The 19,435-nt window shown below is 38.9% G+C and overlaps 1 protein-coding gene and 1 pseudogene across 2 annotated transcripts; one reads left to right on the plus strand and one right to left on the minus strand.

Moving 5' to 3' along the window:
* Positions 1–558: 558 nt before the first annotated feature.
* LOC113070401 (protein FAM149B1-like) lies at positions 559–11,874 on the plus strand. 2 transcript variants are annotated; one of them, XM_026243688.1, is made up of 16 exons: positions 559–1,027; positions 1,308–1,427; positions 1,575–1,722; positions 1,851–1,993; positions 2,425–2,538; positions 2,629–2,787; positions 2,876–3,054; positions 4,670–4,812; positions 5,772–5,840; positions 6,271–6,386; positions 7,175–7,399; positions 7,490–7,613; positions 8,248–8,373; positions 8,480–8,561; positions 8,654–8,791; positions 9,895–11,874. In XM_026243688.1, exons 1-16 carry the CDS (start codon positions 981–983, stop codon positions 9,960–9,962), a joined length of 2,001 nt encoding a protein of 666 aa, XP_026099473.1. In that variant the 5' UTR covers positions 559–980; the 3' UTR covers positions 9,963–11,874. The 2 variants fall into 2 exon arrangements, with proteins under 2 accessions (XP_026099473.1, XP_026099474.1); XM_026243689.1 differs by lacking the exon at positions 5,772–5,840 and having other exon boundaries at positions 560–1,027.
* A 2,002-nt stretch (positions 11,875–13,876) lies between these two features.
* LOC113070403 (protein NDNF-like) lies at positions 13,877–19,198 on the minus strand (annotated as a pseudogene).
* Positions 19,199–19,435: the final 237 nt, after the last annotated feature.

A 19,435-nucleotide genomic window follows, 5' to 3' on the forward strand; every position in this document is an offset into this window, starting at 1 on the left:
TGCAAATTTTATTTTAATATGGTAAATTAAAATCCAAGTCAATTCCAAACAAATCTGTCTGTCAAAAGTAACAGAACGAAGGGAAAAAAAATCTGGGTGAATAAACTGGTCACTCTTTTGATTAGATATTTTCAATAAATCTGATTTCTTATACAATTCATTCATAAATCAGAAAAAAAACTCTCATAAACATGCCACATATTAAAACATTAATGTGTATAAATAAATTTTACTAAATATAACCATATTACTAAATATAACCATATTACTAAATAATGGCTGAGTTGTACTGACAAATTTTATGATACTTTTATGATGATATTGCTTTCATTTTGAAGTGTAAAAGATATAATTTAATTATAATTTACACACACACACACACACATATATATATATAGAGAGAGAGAGAGACTAATATATACTGACCTGTTAAGCACAAATAACTATTCTAATGTGTACTCTTATAATTACGCAATAATATGATATAATATTATAACATAATACTCCCATGCACTAGAGGGCAGTGTACATGTCATGATGGCAAAAACGTTCAAAACTGCATTTCCCACAAATCAGTGGGCGCGAGCACCTTGGTCTCCATGACAGTCTTGCAATTGTTGTTCAGTAGATAATCATGGATGGATGAAGAATACAACTGGCTTCCTCGCCATTAAATCTTTACTAATAAATCAGTCGACGATACGGTGGGATAACCGGATTTTCTTTTATGTTCGCGGACTCTTTACTCTCCTCCAGCCCACACAGGGTTTGATAGATCAGGTTCGGCCCAGCTCAGTGCTGGACACTACACCTTTCTCCTCCCAGCACAGCTGTGATCCAGTGTGTGTGGGTGCGACTGTTTGTGAAGCATGAGAGAGCAGCGGTGGTGCAGCGGGCCGGTCCGGACACAGGAGGCTCGGCCGCTCGGGGTCGGATCACAGGCTTGATGGAGGAGATGCGTCTGTAACCGCTTCAGGAGGATGATTTCCCGCTACAGCCGCCGGCCTGTATCTCACAGCCTGGAGATGTGCGTGTAAATCACACAGACACCATCTCAAGTTTCCTACTTAGACTGCATCATAGCAACCATCATAGATAGAGGGATAGATAGTCAGGTTATCAATCCAGTTAATTGGTAACTAGATAAATAATCAAATAGAAAAATTGCTGAATTGATCCATAGATAGATAGATAAATAAATAGATAGATAGAAGGACATATCTATTGATAGATTGACTGATCGATCAGTATATAGATTTTAGAAGTAGTAAATGCTCTTATTCTTCTCTCTCGGCTGGTTTTGGTAGTCGTGGTTTGTCCCGCAGCTGTCTGGACCAGCATCCTCTCCCAGAGGAGGCAGATGATGGTACTGTGCATCCTTCCAGACTCCTGCACAATCTACAGGAGGACATGTCCTCATTCAGCAGGTGAGTGACAGGAACAATGTGTGCCTGAATAGGTTTGTATTAAAGGGACAGGCTTTCATCGCTGTAGTATATCGTGTGAATTGTCACATAATATTCGCTCTTTCCATTCTGACGTTTGGATTCATGAAATAATCTCTCTCTTCCTAGGTCTGAGGGGTCCTCTGCTTCATCCGTCAGATCCGGATGTCAGACACTCAGCACAGATGACACAGCTCAGTCTTGGTCTGGTATCCATAGTTACACGGGAACTGGCATCTCTACAGAACACAGCTCTGTCTTCTCGTGGGGCTACGATGTGAGTGAAGACTTGAGGTCTAAGGGGCCGTTCACACAGGATGCTTTCTTGTTATTAACTTTACACAGCGCGTTCAAAATGGGCTGCTGACAAGTTCAAATTCCTTCCTTTCTTTCTTTTCCCTGTAGGAATTTGATAAAGCTGCCTCCAGGCAGGTCCAACAGATGTTTGAAGAGATTGAAGAACTGTTGTATGAGAGGAAGTGTGAAACACAGCTCAAAGGCCTGCAGGAAGAGTGTCAAGACTGGGCTTCGCGATTCCCTCATCTACGGTACGCACTCGCACACATAGACACACTCAGATCTCTGAACATCAGTGACGCCTTCGTAATCTCTGGTTAATTCTAACATTGAAATCAGGATCAGGCATGAAATAGTCTCTTCACAATCTGAATTGAATTTAACAAATACCATATTTTCCAAACTATACGTCACACTTTTTTTCATAGTTTGGCTGGTCCTGCGACTTATAGTCAGGTGCGACTTATTTATCAAAATTAATTTGACATGAACCAAGAGAAAAAATTATTTTGCATGCTAGAATTTCTAGAATTAGCACCCAAAAGCAATATTGGATTTCATTCAGCAAAAACAAAGAAAATTGGTGAATGTTTGATGAAATAACTGTGATTATACGTTTAACTTTTATCATGCAGCCCAGTCTCTGGATATTAAACCTGTTTGGGGCATTTGTGTGTGACAGGATCCTCGGAACACAGCTGGTGTGTCCCACAGATGAAGGATTCCAGTGGTACGCCACACCAGCTCATGCGCCCATGCCCTCCAGTGGTGGCCAGAGCAATGAGAAAACTAATGAGTGAGTCATCTGGGGGATGTAGATGTGTGTGTATGAAATCATTAGTGCTCTATAAAGCCTATTTTTCATGCCACTGTGTGTGTGTGGCAGGTTGTATGTGCAGGGTCGGAGGGCAGTTTTGTGTCAGCCCACTTTGGAGGTGACCCAACCTCATGCCATGCCCAGTAGTAACAATGGAGATGAGTTGCCCAGGGTTATTGAGGCCGAGGGGCTGATAGAAGAGTATCTTGCCTTCGATTGCAGGGATCTGTGAGTTTGTTTGCGTGTGACAAATAGGTTTGCTATTAAAAAAATTGTCTGAGATTTTTGTAGATGAATGATATGTGTGTTTATCTAGGGATGAGGAATGGGAACGTGAGTATGTGAACAGACGGCGGAGGCGCTGGCTGCCCCCTGTCTCGCCCTATCGGTGTCGTCGGGAGGCGGCGCTTGATCTGCTGTTTGATGACGTGTGGTGTGAGCTCATTGGCTGGATAGAGGAGCTTGTACGCAGGCATTGGGAGGGTTTTGTGTCAGGTAGGATGAATTTTCAAATACTTATAAATGTGTTTAGCAAATTGGGAACTGGAATGCATAATTACATGCAAGTAGCATACCCTAACCGTATATAGAAAGTACATGTAGTTAATTATTATTACTCGGTACTTAAATATATTTTTACACTGTAATAAGGACACCTTAAAATAAAGTATAACCAAGATTTTACCAAGATATTGTAATTTCTTTTTGTATGTTTTGTCAGGATTCTTAGATGAATAGAAAGTTCAAAAGAGCAGCTTCTATTTGAAGCTTTTTGATTGTAATACTGTAAAAGTCTTTATTATGACTTTTGGTCAGTTGGTCAATTAAATGGATCAATATTTTAAAAAAGTATATATACTGACCCCAAAATTTTTGAATGTAGGTATGTTTAGCAACATTGAAATAATATGAATGCAGATTTTAATCTGGTTACGGCAGTGAGGTTAATGCAGGGTTAATGCATTTACATTATGCTTACATAATCCAATAATATTAATTCACATTATTATTATGATGCATTTGTCATTGAAAAAAAAAATATTGGTACAGAAACCAAAATAATATATATGTTAGATGGCTTAGTTCATTTAGCAATAGATATTTCCTTCAGTCATTTTCACTCTAATTTATGCACATTAAAATGGATTATACAGGTTTTTGTTACTTTCAATGTACCATAGAGCAAAAAAAAAAGAACATCATCTTAAATTTAATAACATTAGAGTTGCCCCATTGCAGTGGCTCAGTACTGTAATCACAAGACGTTCTGCTGTAATAATGCGGTGAACCACTCGTTATATATAAATCTTCAAAATAAAAACTGTGATGAACCTGTTTTCAGAAATATAATTTACGTTTTTTTCGTCTGAAATGTGCAGTGAAAGGGATATTTGCTCTCTTCAAGGTTGAGCAACTGTGCTGTTGTGCGCTCAATCCACTCAGTGTGCTTTATTATCAGCTCGCACACATCAGATATTCAGGCGTGAATATTAAATGTTTAACATTATATGAATACAAATACCTTGTAGACATCAGTTGTCAGTGATTCATTTTCTGAATACGGTACTGTTCACTTCACATGTTATGTAGTATTGGAGCGCAGTATCTAGCCCGGTGAATCGCCACTACATTGTATGAAAAATTGTCATTTTAATTAGACAGCTCGCTAAATCATTTAAAGGGATAGCTCACCCAAAAATAAAAATTCTGTCATTAATTACTCACCCTCATGTCGTTCCAAACCCATAAGACCTTCATTCATTTTCAGAACACAAATGAAGATATTTTTGATGATTCTGAGAGCTCTCTGACCCTCCCATAGACAGCAAGGGAACTACCGCGATCAAGGTCCAGATACGTTGCAAGGACATTGTTGAAATAATCCATGTGACTTCAGTGGTTAAACTAAAATTTTACGAAGCTACAGGAATACTTTTTGTGGGCAACGTTTCATTTTTGTTCCCTGAAGTCCTGGGCAGTGATAAGAGAAATATAGATTTAAGGAGCAATTATTTCTGAAAGCAGCGTGTTGTGTTTGGCCGTATCAGGGATTTCAGAGAGCCATATCAGGGTGAAGAATAATCTCTCTGTAAACTTCTCTGTCCATCAGATGATGAGAAGAATACCGTGGCCCTCAGCCCTGCCTGCCCTGATACCCAGAATCCTTTTCTGCTGCTGTCCAATGTCTCAGCAGTGCTTCCTCCGCTGTCACAGACCAGATCACAACAGCTCACAGCCAGCTTGCAGGCTCAGGTTAGTCAAATGCTTGTAGAACAGAAGGGTTCCTACTTTTCCTTCTGCGACAGATGGACAATTGATGGACAGATCGACATTGGTTTCATCTGAAATTCCAGCTCACTGATTACAGATATCTGTAACCCTCCCATCCCCTGCCATCTGCTTGATGATATACTCCAAAATATTTAATTGACAGTATTCCCACGATCTTGGAAAAGTCATTGAGAATCTAAACTAATCTTGACATGTCTGTGGTGAATGGGTAGTTGACATGTAAAGCTTGAGGGAAGTTGCAGTACTGCATCCAAAACTGTTTGACGTTTTATACAATGCATGCAATATTAATTGTGATAACTTGGAATTTGTGTAATTGTAAAAATTAATTTGCCACGCAACAGTACAATTTAAAATCAAGTCATAAAGGGGAAAAATGAATTATGAAAATTAATTCATAATTTCAAAATTATGAAATAACCTAAAGAAACTGCACACGTAATGTCTCTTATGCATTAATAAAATTCTAATTAATAAGTAAACAAAACATGGAAATGTTTTGCATTAAATACTGCCCCAAAAATGTATCTTTTGCTCTAAAATATTAAATTGGCTAGAAATCACATTATAGTTGTAAAATTATTATGCAAAACACTTTATTTAATGAAATTGTCTGAAGCTGTGGGATTTCTGTATATATGCTTAGTCACTGTGGAGAGATCTTCACTGTGTTGTGTCTGTCTTTACACACGTTCATCCTCAAAAATACACACTAATTGCTGTATTTCGCTACTGTCAGCATTGGTCTTTCCAGCTTTTTGCCCAGGCTTTTGATTCATTAACTTTTACCTCCTTTTTTCTGTCTTCTCCTCTGTCCCTGTTTCTGCCTTTCTGTCCAATCATCCATCTGTCACCTGTATTCTTCCTTCCTCTTTCTATACCTCTCTATATCTATCCCTTCCCTTCATTTTTTTCCAAAGAGCTCAAAGTCATGGGGTTCAAAGCACAAGTCAAGACGGAAATCCAAAAAGCAGAGAAAGTCATCGACAGTATGTAACTTTACCCTGATAACAACACTTAAATAGTGAGGGCGAGCATCTGTGGACCAGTTTCTCTCTCTTTCTCCTAATCTTCAACACTCATCTTAGTTTTTTTTCATATACTCGCTGGTCACTTTTTTAACATCCATTTAAACTGCCTGACTTTACTTTAAGCTTGCTATCATTTGTTTATTTATAATGCTTGTTCTGTTTGTTTAGTTTTTTTTTTTTTTTTTTACCAGTGTCTTTCTGTCTGTTTTACACATCATTGCATGCTGTACAGATGATGGATGTCAGATGCTGTGAATGCCATCTCCTGTTTTTTTTTTTTTTAAATCACTGAGATATACAGACTTGTGCATTAAATGACAATAAAATGAAAACATGAATTGGCTTAACTTTTTCTCTTTCCTGCTTCTCTCTGTCTCTGTTTACACAGACCAGTCGAGTACCTGTAGGTGCAACGGTTGCTCATCACAATCTCAATGACCTCATCATGATACATGGCATTCCACTGCAGCAAAGGAACCTGGGAACACTGGACCGAATAGCTCAGTATGAACATTGCAGAAGAAATAAATACAACCTTTACAAATTTTACTGTGTATATTAAGCACTGTAGTTTAGTTTTCTGAATTTGCAGAAATTGGTCCAAACTAGAGTTCAGCTGATGTAGAATTTTACAAGTACACTTAACGAGGTATACTCTTATACTCACCAAAGCTGCATTTCTTTGAACAAAATACATATTTTTTAAATATTTGATTTAAAAACAGGAATGCAATAATATTAGAGGTCGACCAATAGTGGATTTTAGGACAACCTGAAGCATCGTACTTTTTTTCATAGTTTGGCTCGTCCTGCAACTTATAGTCAGGTGCGACTTATTTATCAAAATTAATTTGAAATGAACCAAGAGAAAACATTACCGTCTAAAGCCGCAAGAGGGCGCTCTATGCTGCTCAGTGCTCCTGTAGTCTAAACTGAAAACATAGAGCGCCCTCTCATGGCTGTAGATGGTAATGTTTTCTCTTGGTTCTTGGGTCTAAATAAATGCGACTTATATTCCAGTGCGACTTACATATGTTTTTTTCCTCGTCATGACCTATTTTTGGACTGATGCGACTTATACTTAGGTGCGACTTATAGTATGAAAAATGTGTTGTCTTTGTGTTGTTTTACAGTACTTAGTCTTTTTATTCAGACCACAGACTCTGGCAGAACATCAATTCTTTTTACATGCTGCCATAGATTAGAGGTGCAAGAAAGCTTTGCATCTCCATGACTTTTTTAAATGAATCGCACATCTTTTAATAATCCTATATTTATTTTTCTGACCATAGGGACTCAGAGGAGAAAGTGTCTCATCGTCCCGGCTCCAGTGTCATTCCTACAAGTAAACCTCGGCCCCGTCGTGCACTGGAACAAAGCACCTCCTCTTTGACCCGCCCCCCTCAGTCTGCACGGCGACGGAACCCACCCCCTCGAACTCTAATGCCATTGTCGTCCAGTGTAACACAGCCCATCACAACTGGCTCCATGGAAGAGGTGGTTAGAGGCACAAGATTGTAAGAGCACCATTCGTTTCAAGTCCTGTATTCTTTGTTTTCTGAAAAGAGGTTCTTTCTTGCAATAGCGTGTGTCCGTGTGTGTTTTAGGACGACCGCCAGTGATCGCTTGGCCTCACCTCCAATGCCTCTCAGTAGAAACACACTCCTCCCTCCCATTGGCACAGGAGACACAGACCACACTTACTCTGGACAGCACTCACGGCCTGTGCAGGTGCTTTTAACACACAACCAGACATTATTCTGTTTAGTAGTTTCATGTGATAGCTAATCAGTATTTTTAGTTTTTAATTAATTGTACAATTCTAAATTGCTAATGTGTATTTCTACTAAAAAGTATTTTGTTTAGAAGTAAAATGTTAAAAAGTAAAACGATTTTCTTGTATTTGAAAGAAGTCTCTTATCAATAATTCATTTATTTACAAAAACAGTAAAAACTATGAAATGTGAAATATTATTACATTTTAAATGAACTGTATGAATATATTTAAAATGTAATTTATTCCTGTAGTGGCAAAAGCTATATTCAGCACGCATTACTCCAGTCTTAAGTGTCACATGATCATTCAGAAATCATTGTAATATGCTGATTATCCATGCTAAAAACAGCTGTGCTACTTTAATATTTATGTATGTGTGAGTGCACAGGTGTATTTTTTTAATCTATGTATAATAATACATTTAACATATTTATATTGTATGAGTAATGAGAATATGAATTAAATGAAATTTTAATATAAATGTAACTTATTATTTTATCAGTTAATGTTTATTTTATTTCAAATAACAAAATAGTTTATTTTTATGGTTTTAGTATTTTTTAACGATGATAACTCACATGTTTGTAGAAGCAAAGAGGTTCGTCGAGTCGTGCGCACAGTGCAGTGACCGACGAGGGTGTCAGTCTGCAGCCCAGAGACAAACTGCACCTGCTGGATGTGTTTTCCAGACCCAACACCACACACACCTTTAGGGTGAATCTCTCCCGCACATGTTTATACATTACATAAACCTCATCCTGACTCTCATCATGTGTTTTGATTTATTTGTGTACTGATCATGGCAAAACGATCTTTGCAGTCAGACACCCCTTATCGCCGTTCATTCACTGGAATAGACAGCATGGGTCAGGGACGACCTGGCAGAGCGTCTGTTGGTGTAGGTGGGTGCATACAAACACACATCGGACCTATAGATGAACATTATAATTCTATAAATTGCCCCATTGACTCCTACTTGGGTGTGTGAGTGCAGATTCTCTGGGAATTGGTGTGACTGGAATCAGTTTGGGCATCAGCAGCTCCTCCTTCATAGACTCATTTTCCCATCATCCCCTTGGCCACTTCCCCATGGAGCATGAGGGGGAGCCAGATGCAAAAGCTCCGCCCCCAGGTCAGTGAGAATCTGTTTTATCCGCTTTATTGTTTGATTTATTTTAAGGTAAAGAAAAACATAATAGTATTTTGTTATTAGAAACTGTGGGAGATTTGTATTTGTTGAAGGAAACACTAGCAGTAGTTTTTGTTCTATGTAAACATTGTGAATGTGGTTATTAATAGTTAAATCATATCAATGACAATTAAATGTCTGCTTAATATTTTTGTGGGAACTGATTTTTTTTTTCAGTCTCCTTGATTTAACAGAACGTTCAAAAGAACAGCATTTATTTAAAACAGGAGCATCTTGTAAGAATGTTACAGTGTTTGCTGTAACTTTTGATCAGTTTAATGCATCCTTGCTAAATAAAAGTATTCATACTGGCCCCAATAAAAACCATACTGACCCTAAACTTTTGAACGATAATGTAAATGCAAGAAAGCAGCCAAATAACAACGTAGCATTGTAATGCTGTCAGTTAGATTTTTAATTATGAATATTTATAAAAACGAATTAGCACAACAGATCTTGAAATCAAGTTTGTTTTAGTAGAATTAATTGCATAAAAATGTGGAAAAGTAAAAAATGCAGTATAATATGAATATCAGAAGCTTTGCATGCAATGTAATAAGATTTATATGCTTGGGCTCCTCAAATGTGCCCTTTCTTAGTACTTTATATTTATGAATATTACATATTTTTTTTACTTTAAGAATAATGATGAAAGAGAGATATGTAGAAAGGAAGTCATTTATTATTCTGATTTATTAGCAATTTATTATTTAACGTCTATGATTAATCATTAAGTACCATGCTCTAACTAAAATGAGTGCTAAAAGTCTAAACTTTTTCTTAAGATGAAACTTCCTAAACCTTACACCGATCTCACAGGAAATATTCCCTACAGACGTGTGCAGTACATTTGCACTACAAATACCTGTCGCTGAGTTTGCATTTAGAAACTCATCTTGAAAATATAAGATACTGACATGACTGGATTTAGCATAAAATGTAAAACACATTTGGTGAGAAACCAACCACAAAGAATATAAAATGACCTTTAAATGCATGAACCTAGTGTTCACACTTTGTCTCTCTCTCTATCACTACACACCTAGTGTCTGTTCCAGCACGTTCCCACAACAGAGGCGGTTCGACGGCACGCAGTAGCAGACCAGGGCTTTAACACACACACACTCACACACACACACACACACACACACACAATCTCCATCACCTTGAACCAAACTCACCTCAGCACTGACGCAACCTTTCTTCAGTACTGACAGATGCTTTATACGTCTGCTGGACTTTTTTTTGTATGACACGCCGTTTGGGGCGTGGACTTTATTTATGACCACTGTTGTTATTATTAGTAATATTGTTATTCATGTTGCTGTTTTGAAATTTTTCTAAAACCCTATTTTTGTATATTGGACTATTCAGCTTCATACAGCTGCCAAATACATCTGTAGATGTACTGTACATGCTGTACTGTATGGAGTAACTACTTTTGGTTTTCCCTAAAGATGGCTCTATGAAGCCATGAAGATGGTTTCTATGCAGGTTCATTCAAGCAGGGTCTTTTAAATTGCCTGAATGTTGCTGCATCGGAGTGCTCAGGACCCTGTTGGATCGTGGAGCCTGCTATAGAATATTATAATATCTATATCCTAGATGGATGTTCCATTGTGATGCAATTCCAATAATCTCATCCACTATCATGGACAATAGGTGTGTAAGAATGCTTTTAATTAAGATTGTGAAGAGTCCAACGGGATGTTACCCTTTGTCTCATGATTCTGTGATCATGTGATGTTCAAGAACATTATAACATTCAAACTGACTCTAAGGTCTTAATCAGTGTAGAACCACTTTGACCCTGTTTTTCAGAGGGAAACACTAATACACTGAAATTCTGGAAGCACACCTGCAATACGAGAGCGGGCCGGTACAATAGTACAGCCTGCATAATGACGGATGAAAAGAGGATTTAAAGTTTCAGGTTTCTTATTTAAAAACCATTTGTTATTCAGAAAATAAGCCTTTGAGTCCCGTGAGCCATACAGGACTTGGCGAGCGACGGACAGGATGGTGTTTATTAATTATTGCGTGTATAAATAGAAACGCACACAAAGACTGCTGAGTTCAGGGTTTGTTCAAATAAGCGTACTGTAAAAAATCTTCTCTCTTTTTGTCAGCTTATAGTGGATTTTACAGGAATATTATAGGGAAATCCATTTGGTTCTTTTGGTGCCAGGAAATCCTTAAATATTTAACACTGATTGGTAAAGCACATTTTTGACGTACCGTTTTACTGGCAGATATTGAATGTGGCTCTTACAGGTTTATAATGTTTGTGTGGCAGCTTCACTGTAACAGCATTTATGGAAATCGTACCGACTCTAACTGAACATTTGTATTTCTCGATTTGATTAACGTGTTCTCAGTGAGTATTGCTTTTAATCAACTTTTTTTTTTATATCTGGAGAGTAACTAAGTTCTAAGCATGTATTATGAGTGTACAGGCCATCATAATGTTTGATGATCAGAGAGATGGATTCCTCTAGAGCCATACAGGAGGGATGTCACAGGAAGACGTCTCTTCATACCCCAGCCTAACGCCTCCGCCTCTAAGACAGATCCAGCTATTCTTCACTCAGCTCGGCAAGGACAATCTAGAGTTGCAGAAGTTGTAGCCATATTTGACTTCTAGAGTTTCTTTGTCATTTGACAGAGATTTCTAGAGTTCCAGTAGACATTCTGCTGTCTGACAACAGAGTTTCATTGCTGCTGATTTCATTGCAGCCATGGCACCTGGATCAACAGACCACGCTGGTCTTTTAAACACGGATGCAGATCTTGTGCAAGCGGATGTGTTTGGTGTTTGGTTTATCTGCTCTAGGTCTGGTGGAGATGACAATGCTGGATGGGAGTGTGTGTGTGTGTGTGTGTGTGTGTGTGTGTGGAGGTGACAGCTCTTGGCAGGTGTAGCACTGCTGTATCTAAGATTCCCCCTATATGTTTACCTCTGTAACTTAAATGAGAATGGCAATTGAACAATAAAGCTAATTATTTGTTTTTCTGTTGGTCTTTTTTATGTTACATTTATGTGGTTGTATCTCAGTAACTATACAGCTCTAAATCAGCTTCAGTTTTTTTTGTTGTAAGTTTGTTTCAAATACCTAGTTCAAAACCGCCTGAAATTAGAATAACATTAGTGATTCTATTATTTACAGATTTTTGCTATAGCTGTTGTACAAAAAAGTTAACTTTAAAACCACAATTGCCTATATTATAAATGTAAACAATTAATCAATTATATATATATAAAAAAACAAGGTTTTGATGATTATTCTGATTATTTTTGGTTTGGTTTATATTTTTGCTAAACAACAGTAAGTTAACAGTGCATTTTTGCAGTTTTGCCCTTTAAAGGTGCTGTAGGGAACTTTTGTAAAAATATATATTTTTATATTTTTTTTACATATTTATTAAACCTGTCATGTCCTGACAGTAGAATATGAGACAGATAATCTGTGAAAAAAATCAAGCTCCTCTGGCTCCTCCCAGTGGTCCTATTGCCATTTGCAGGAATACCATCGCTCCCGGTAAAAAAACAACCAATCAGAGCTGCGGTCCGTAACTTTGTTTGTGTTCAAAATGTAGAAAAATGTATATAATAAGCGAGTACACCATGAATCCATTTTCCAAACTGTGTTTTTTTGCTTGTCCTGAATCACTAGGGTGCACCTATAATAAGTGTTTATATTCGGACTATTTTAGATTGCTTCGGGGGTACCGCGGCGGAGTAGCCCAGCACCTTTGTGATTCTTCATAGACATAAACAGAGAGAAGTAGTTCCGGCTACGATGTTCTTCCGCAAGACGCAAGCTACCGCAGCTTTAAGAGAAAATCTATGAAAATTATGAAAGTATAAAATAACTGATATGCAATTGCACACCCATTGCACACACATGGTATTAATAAATATAACTTGTTTCAGTCGACTTAAAGAGATAGTTTACCAAAAAAAAAAAAAAAATCTCTTACACCATCCTCATCAAACATGAAATAATTATTTTTCTCTTTTGTAGAATGCAAAGAATTTTGAATTAACTAGCCAACGTTCAGAATATGATGGATCATAATGATCTAACCTGTAGAATGCCACTAAACAATTATCTTTAGTTATTCAAAATCCTAGTCTACACTGTTTTTGGGACATCCAGGAACCTTTCAGGGTTTGTCCCTCATTTGGCCGACAGAGGGAGACCTTGGACCACTTTTGATGTCTGTGGGACTGCAGCATCCAAAGTTCATCGTAAATATTTTTAATATTTATTAAGAGCTTCACAATGTCTGTTTGTTATTTGTATAATCAGTATTACTAATACTAACAGTCTTCCTGTCACAGTGGTAAAATTTGTGTACCTGTTTGCTACTATTAACATCTCCACACTGAATCCCTTTCACATGTATAACCTAAATTCAGTCCGTTTTATATTCAGGAACACGAACAGCCATTACCCTTGATGAATGTCAAAGCGTGAAACATCTACAGATCATTTTCATGTCTGGTTGGTAACTGTGTTTTATTAGTACGCAGAAGCGCAGAACAACAATCACATCACAGACAACGAAGCGAACTGCTAGCTCGTTTTTCCCTGCTGCATGCTTTAGCAGAGCATAATCAACACACTGACTTCACACGACTCTTTCGCTCTCTTTCGGCCCTCCCTCGCTTGGTGTCTTTCTCTGATATTGGTGGCAGATTGAGAGATCTGATACAGCTCTGGTTAGCACTGGTGCGCAAAGCCCTCCGGCTGTTTTCTCTTGCATATTTGGCACAGTCCTCTTTTGTGGAAGAGACAAGAGAGTTTCTGTCATTCAGACACTCAGTATTGTATAATTAATAACATAGACGGCATCACACACAACAACAACAACACAAACATTAATAGGGGAGTATTGTAAAGTAAGTTTTTGCTGGTGTGAGCTTGGTCTCACCTCTCTTGGTATTTTGTGTGTCTGTGTGTTGGCGTAATTATGTGTGTTTGTATCTTTCACTGGTCACGTTCGACCTCCACTGCAACCAGATCAAGGCCCCCCATAGTTCCCTCTCTGGCCTTACAATGGTTTCCCTGTGGTGTAATGTCTCTCCATTGAGTCCTTCTCCACTGAGAGCAAGATTCTGAGATGTCCACTCAGCATTCACTTCTGGTTCTCACAGTCTTGCTGTGGTACTTAATTGGAAGTCCCCAGCGTCCTCATAAGATAAACGTCGAACACATATAGCATCCCCGGTTCCAGTTCACCGATCACCGCTGTCGTGACCGCCCGACGTGGGTTCAACTCCTGGAAATACTTACAGAGGACTCTCTCGTTTGCTGGACGGGATTCTGGGTCGATGCAACGGTCCGTCGAGGTGTGCTTGCTGCCAAGTGGGATCTGCCTCCGATAAACACAATAGAGACTCCGCTCTTCGGTCCCAATCCAGGCCAGAGTGACAGAGTTGCATGTCCTCAACTTGTTGAAAGACTTAATCTGTAGTGTGGCGGGAAATACGGGCACGGCTCGGCGGTGGTACGCTGATGACGCTTGCATTTTGAGACAGAACTTGGACTTGCTGGAATCGCCTTTAGGGATCGTCGATGAGGAAGCTGGAGCCAAGGCCTGGAGCTGGATGAGGTATGACGGGGCACCGTGCAACCATATCTGAGCAAGCTGATGTCCACCTCTTGAGACGTCAAAGTCCTTCTTTACTGGAGACGGTGGACCTTGACTTTACTAGTGTTGTTGCAGGTCTGCAAGGGTAAGGAGGCCATTTTGCTGCCACCCACGGGGTTTAAATCGGAACTGATCCCCCTGGAGACTGCTTGCCTCCCCGCTCAGGGTGACCCATTTGACCTGGCTTTCTCGTAAGGATGTGACAGCAGGACGAGCCTCCTCGTGCGTGCGGGCGAAAGTGCCAGTGTAGGCCACACTCGTGCCGTTAACCCTGTCCACTACGAAGACGTCAAAATAGTACTGCTTATCCGGAAGCAGGTCTGAAACCGTGCACACGCTTTCGATGTCCCTGCACACACATCCAGGGTCCCTCAAACTTGTCAGTCGTGGAAGATTCACGATTCTCGAGGGCATCCGGCTGCCGCCACCACCAGTCTTTAAGTGATGCCCACACAATCTCCTTGCTTTGTTTGTCCCTCCTCTGTCTCTTCTTCACACTCTGTATCTCCTTTCGGATTCCCTCACGAGCCAGCGCAAAGACTTCTATAGTTGTGTTTGTGGTTGACTAAAACGCAATATTCGTGATGTGGCCGGTGACCCATCTTTAACAACAACGGAGGAACTCGGAGCCCAGTTTAAGGTGACACTGGGTCATGCCTACCCCAAGTGTGTGCCACTCTGGGGTCCGACGGCAGCTCCGGGAAAGCCCCCGAGGGACCAGGACCTTCGTGGAGGTACGCCGACACCTGCCGTGTCCTGTTGGTTTGATTTTCAGCCGCAGGATGTAGATGGACGCCGCAGTGTAGGCAGGACCGGTGTAGGTGTCCAACAGCATTGCCGGTGTAGGTGTAAATCCTAACCTCTCTTCCAGAACCTCTCCACCAAACCTCTGGCATGCTCTTCTTTGAGCTCCCTGCAGAAGCGAGCATTTCAGATCAAGATCAAGCATATTCAAAAGACGACCTCTAATCAAAAGAGAGCTACAGACATTTGGGCGGCCATGCACCGGATAAGCCCTGTTTTTCATGCAAACCATCATTACCTTTTGTCGGCACACCTTTTAGAGGGAACGTTTGGGTAATCAAAGTGAATAATTTAAAGGTGTAGATGGGGACCCCTGAGTTCACAGTCTTAAATGATTTATATGTCACTTTATGACTTTATAATGCTCGCTTTGCCTGCCAGAACTAACTCTTTCATTTCAGAACATGCGCATGATTATGAAAGTGCAGAAATGTAGTCACCATAAAATGCATGCAAAATCAAATGAATCAGGATTATTCTGGTACTGTGAGACACCATGATGCAGATGTGTCTTCCAAATATTAATGAACATACTAATAGGCGTATTAAAAAAAAAAACAAAGCATTTATCTGTCTAGAATTATGAATTAAAAATATGAATTTATAATGTCAGTTGGTAACACTTTACATTAAGGTTTAATTTGTTAACATTAGTTAATGCATTAGGTTTGTCAACTAGGGTTTATTAATATTGATTGTTAATTTTACATATATAATATACATACATTTTTAACATTTATGTAGCAATGCACACATTTTAGGTAACAATGAACAGTATATTTATAATTACAATTAAATGAATAGTTCACCCAAAAACTTGAACTTAATATACTCTCATGTAATTTAATACTGTACGACTTTCTTAATCATTTTATGTAATGTTCCACAGAAAAAAAAAGAAAAGTCATACAGGTTTGGAACGACAAGAATGATGAGGCAGATGATAATAGAATTTTCATTAAGACTAATAAATGCTATATATTTTTTTTCTTTGTAAGCTCACAGTACCTAATTCATAAACTAATGTTAACAAACAAAGTAACAAAGTGTTACTAAAAATTTAAATTAGAAACAGGCGTCAGTGTTTATCCACCCAGACTTCGCTTGCATATGGTTGCATCTCTTGTTTCTGTTTGAAAATGTTTTCTTTTCTTGTCTTCTCTGTCAGGGAAAACAGCCTGGAGATTTGGAGATGGATAAGAGGAGAATCTTCTGTCCACAGAGGCCCTTAAGCAGCACAACAGCAGTTTTACACCTGCTAATTAAATCAGTGAGCCTCAAGCAACTGCTTCGCTGCTTTCATTAAAGCCTCTGAAGGGATGTAACCCGTCCGCCCTTTGGATATAAAATCCCTGAGTTGTCCTGTTAGTCCGTGGTTAGGTCTATGCCAGCGCTCCTCAAACACAAGCACACGTACGTGTTTGTTTGCATGCACAAATATACCTTGAAGCTGACACAAGTCCATTGAATAAGCATACATACGCAAACAAAACTCACAGTGTGCTTTCTTAGGCGGTTTATCCTTCAGGGTCCGAACAGCCAAGCTCCATTCGATAGGCCACTGCACAGGGGCTCACGGTAACGGACAGCAAATCGGCTTTCTTCTTTAGCGTGAAATACAGTCTGAAACACAGATCAGAATCTGTATGTATTAGACCGGTTGTGACCAGTCTTGAAGAAAACTTTTTAAGACTAGTCTAAGCAGTTTACGCAACTGTCCCTTTGTATCTCACAATGGCCTATTTTATTTTTTACTCTAAAGCAGAAATAGACTTTCCTAAAAGACCCTCTGTTGAAATTAAGCTGCAAAAATATTGTTACAAAACTGACATCAGAATATTGAATAAATGCCTATTCGGTGTTCGGAAACTTGAACTCAGTCATATTATTTTTTCTAAACACCATAGTAAAAATAAGAGTAAAATATAGGAATGTCCGACCAACCTTGTGCTGTGTTCCTTGTTCTGAATCATTCAGAAGGATCTCAACATTAGAAATAAGTGGTTCAAGTTCAAAAAAGTCATTGTTCATTTCAGTACGAACTTTACAGTTTGGCATGTAAATTGTAACTGCCAGTAAATACACTTGTGAAAAGAAGGCTGTTACTCCTTATGTGAAGAGAGCATTTATTTTAAAGGAATAGTTTGGCAAAAATGTTTTTGTCCATACAATGGAATTCAACGGTCACAAAAAGTGTTTGGTTACCAGCATTCATCAAAATATCTTCTTTTGTGTTCCACAGAAGAAAGAAATGCATACAAGTTTAGAACGACGTGTGTGAGAAAATTATCATTATCATTAGATCAGACTATCCCTTGAACTATAAGCATCAGAGAGAGGGTAAAAAAACTGTTCAATGTTTTGGAACAAAACAATGTACTAATATTATTTAAAAAATCAAAAAAAATAAAAAAAAAAAAAAAAAAAACTCAATGCTACATTCTAAAAAATGCTGGGTTGTTTCAACCCAAATTTGGGTCAAATATGGACTAACCCAACTTTTTGGTTAAAATTTTTATTAAAAAATTTAAACCCAACAGCTGGGTTAGTCCATATTTGACCCAAAGTTGGGTTGAAGCAACCAGCATTTTTTATAGTGTACAAAGTGTATGACATGAAGTCTTTAAATAACATGCCGCAGAGCTTCCTTTGGGACTGTTTGACTGCTGTTGTTTGCACAAGTTGATCTGCTAATGAAGGTGAGGAGAAACAAAAGCAATGACTCCAGAATGACTGATCTCTGATAAGCTTCTATCGATCCATCACCGTCGTTTAGATATGCATCTTCACAAACCCTAATGTTTACAGATCACAGCTGATGCCAGGTGCAGCATCACTGTAGTGTGCTCCGTTCAGGCAGGAAACACATTCACTCTCCCTCCGTGAATAACATCACACTGGCAGAATCTGGTGAACCTCCCTCGGTGCATTCTGGTAACACCAGCCATTTGGCAACAGCCACTTCCTCTGACCTTGAAACCCTGCCTCAGTCAATGGTTTTCTGCATCTTCAACGGCTCATTATACTACTGCTATGGAAATAGTCAGACATTAGATTTAAGAGTCTGCGTTTGTTTAATGTGATTTGGATCTCTTATTTGCATGCCCCTGGCACAACCGGCTTAGCACATTATCATAATATTGATTTCATTCTTGTGGTAATCAGGTTTAACTTTGACCTTGACAACAAAACAAAGGGTCATAGTTTAAGTTTGAGGGATTACTTGCAAGTAGATTTCAGGTGTGTCCATTCCTAACCTTTTAATGCAATTTTTAGTAAGAGTTTTGTGTGGAAGGCACAGTAACACTCTTTTAATAGATTAATTAATGATTTATGATCAGCAGCTCCTGCCCGGCGGCTGTGCATTCAAACTCATTCTGTTCTTCTCTCTCTTTCTCTCGTTCTCGCGCTCAGTCTGAAGCCTGACACCACCTCTGTTACGGGTGAGGAGCAGTTCTCACTGTGATTCTCACTGGCTAGTGTTGCTAATGGAAAACCAAAGCTGCAATTTTAGCTGCTTGAATTCAATGGGGTTGATAGAGAGAAACTGGAAATCTGTGGCATGATTTTAAGACCATTAACAAGAATCAAACCGAAAGGAGGAAATAATTGACCCATAATTCTCACTGACCAAATTCTTTATTGTCTTTTTTTAGCCTGTGTGTGTCTAGTGTGTCTTTTACCTGCGAGTGCGTCCTTTAGGCAGATGTACTGGTGTGACCCTGTTTTCACTCAGCCATGTTGTGGGGTGTAATGTCACTTCATTTTCAGGTGCCAGGCCATGGATAGTGCCGGTGCCGGACCAAAAAATAGGGCCATGGCCAGGCAGAGATACCAGGAGAGAGCCATCCTCTTCCAACACAGTCACTCACACTTGCCTGGAGAACAGAGAATTTAAACAAGAGGTAAGAGCTTTTATAAGGTCTTTTTTTTTTTTTTTTTTTTTTTTTTTACAATTGATAGAATATCTGTTTAACTTTATAGAGCTACTGCCATTAGTTCTCTTTTCTTAAAGACACTAGCTGTATCTGAATTAACATACTTATAGTATGTACTAAAGTGTACTAAATATGATAAAGAACTTAAGGACCTGTATACTTGAGGTATGAGTTCTGAGCATAGGTA

This window comes from Carassius auratus, unplaced genomic scaffold (assembly GCF_003368295.1).
Source record: "Carassius auratus strain Wakin unplaced genomic scaffold, ASM336829v1 scaf_tig00003842, whole genome shotgun sequence".
In the NCBI taxonomy this organism is placed as follows: domain Eukaryota; kingdom Metazoa; phylum Chordata; class Actinopteri; order Cypriniformes; family Cyprinidae; genus Carassius; species Carassius auratus.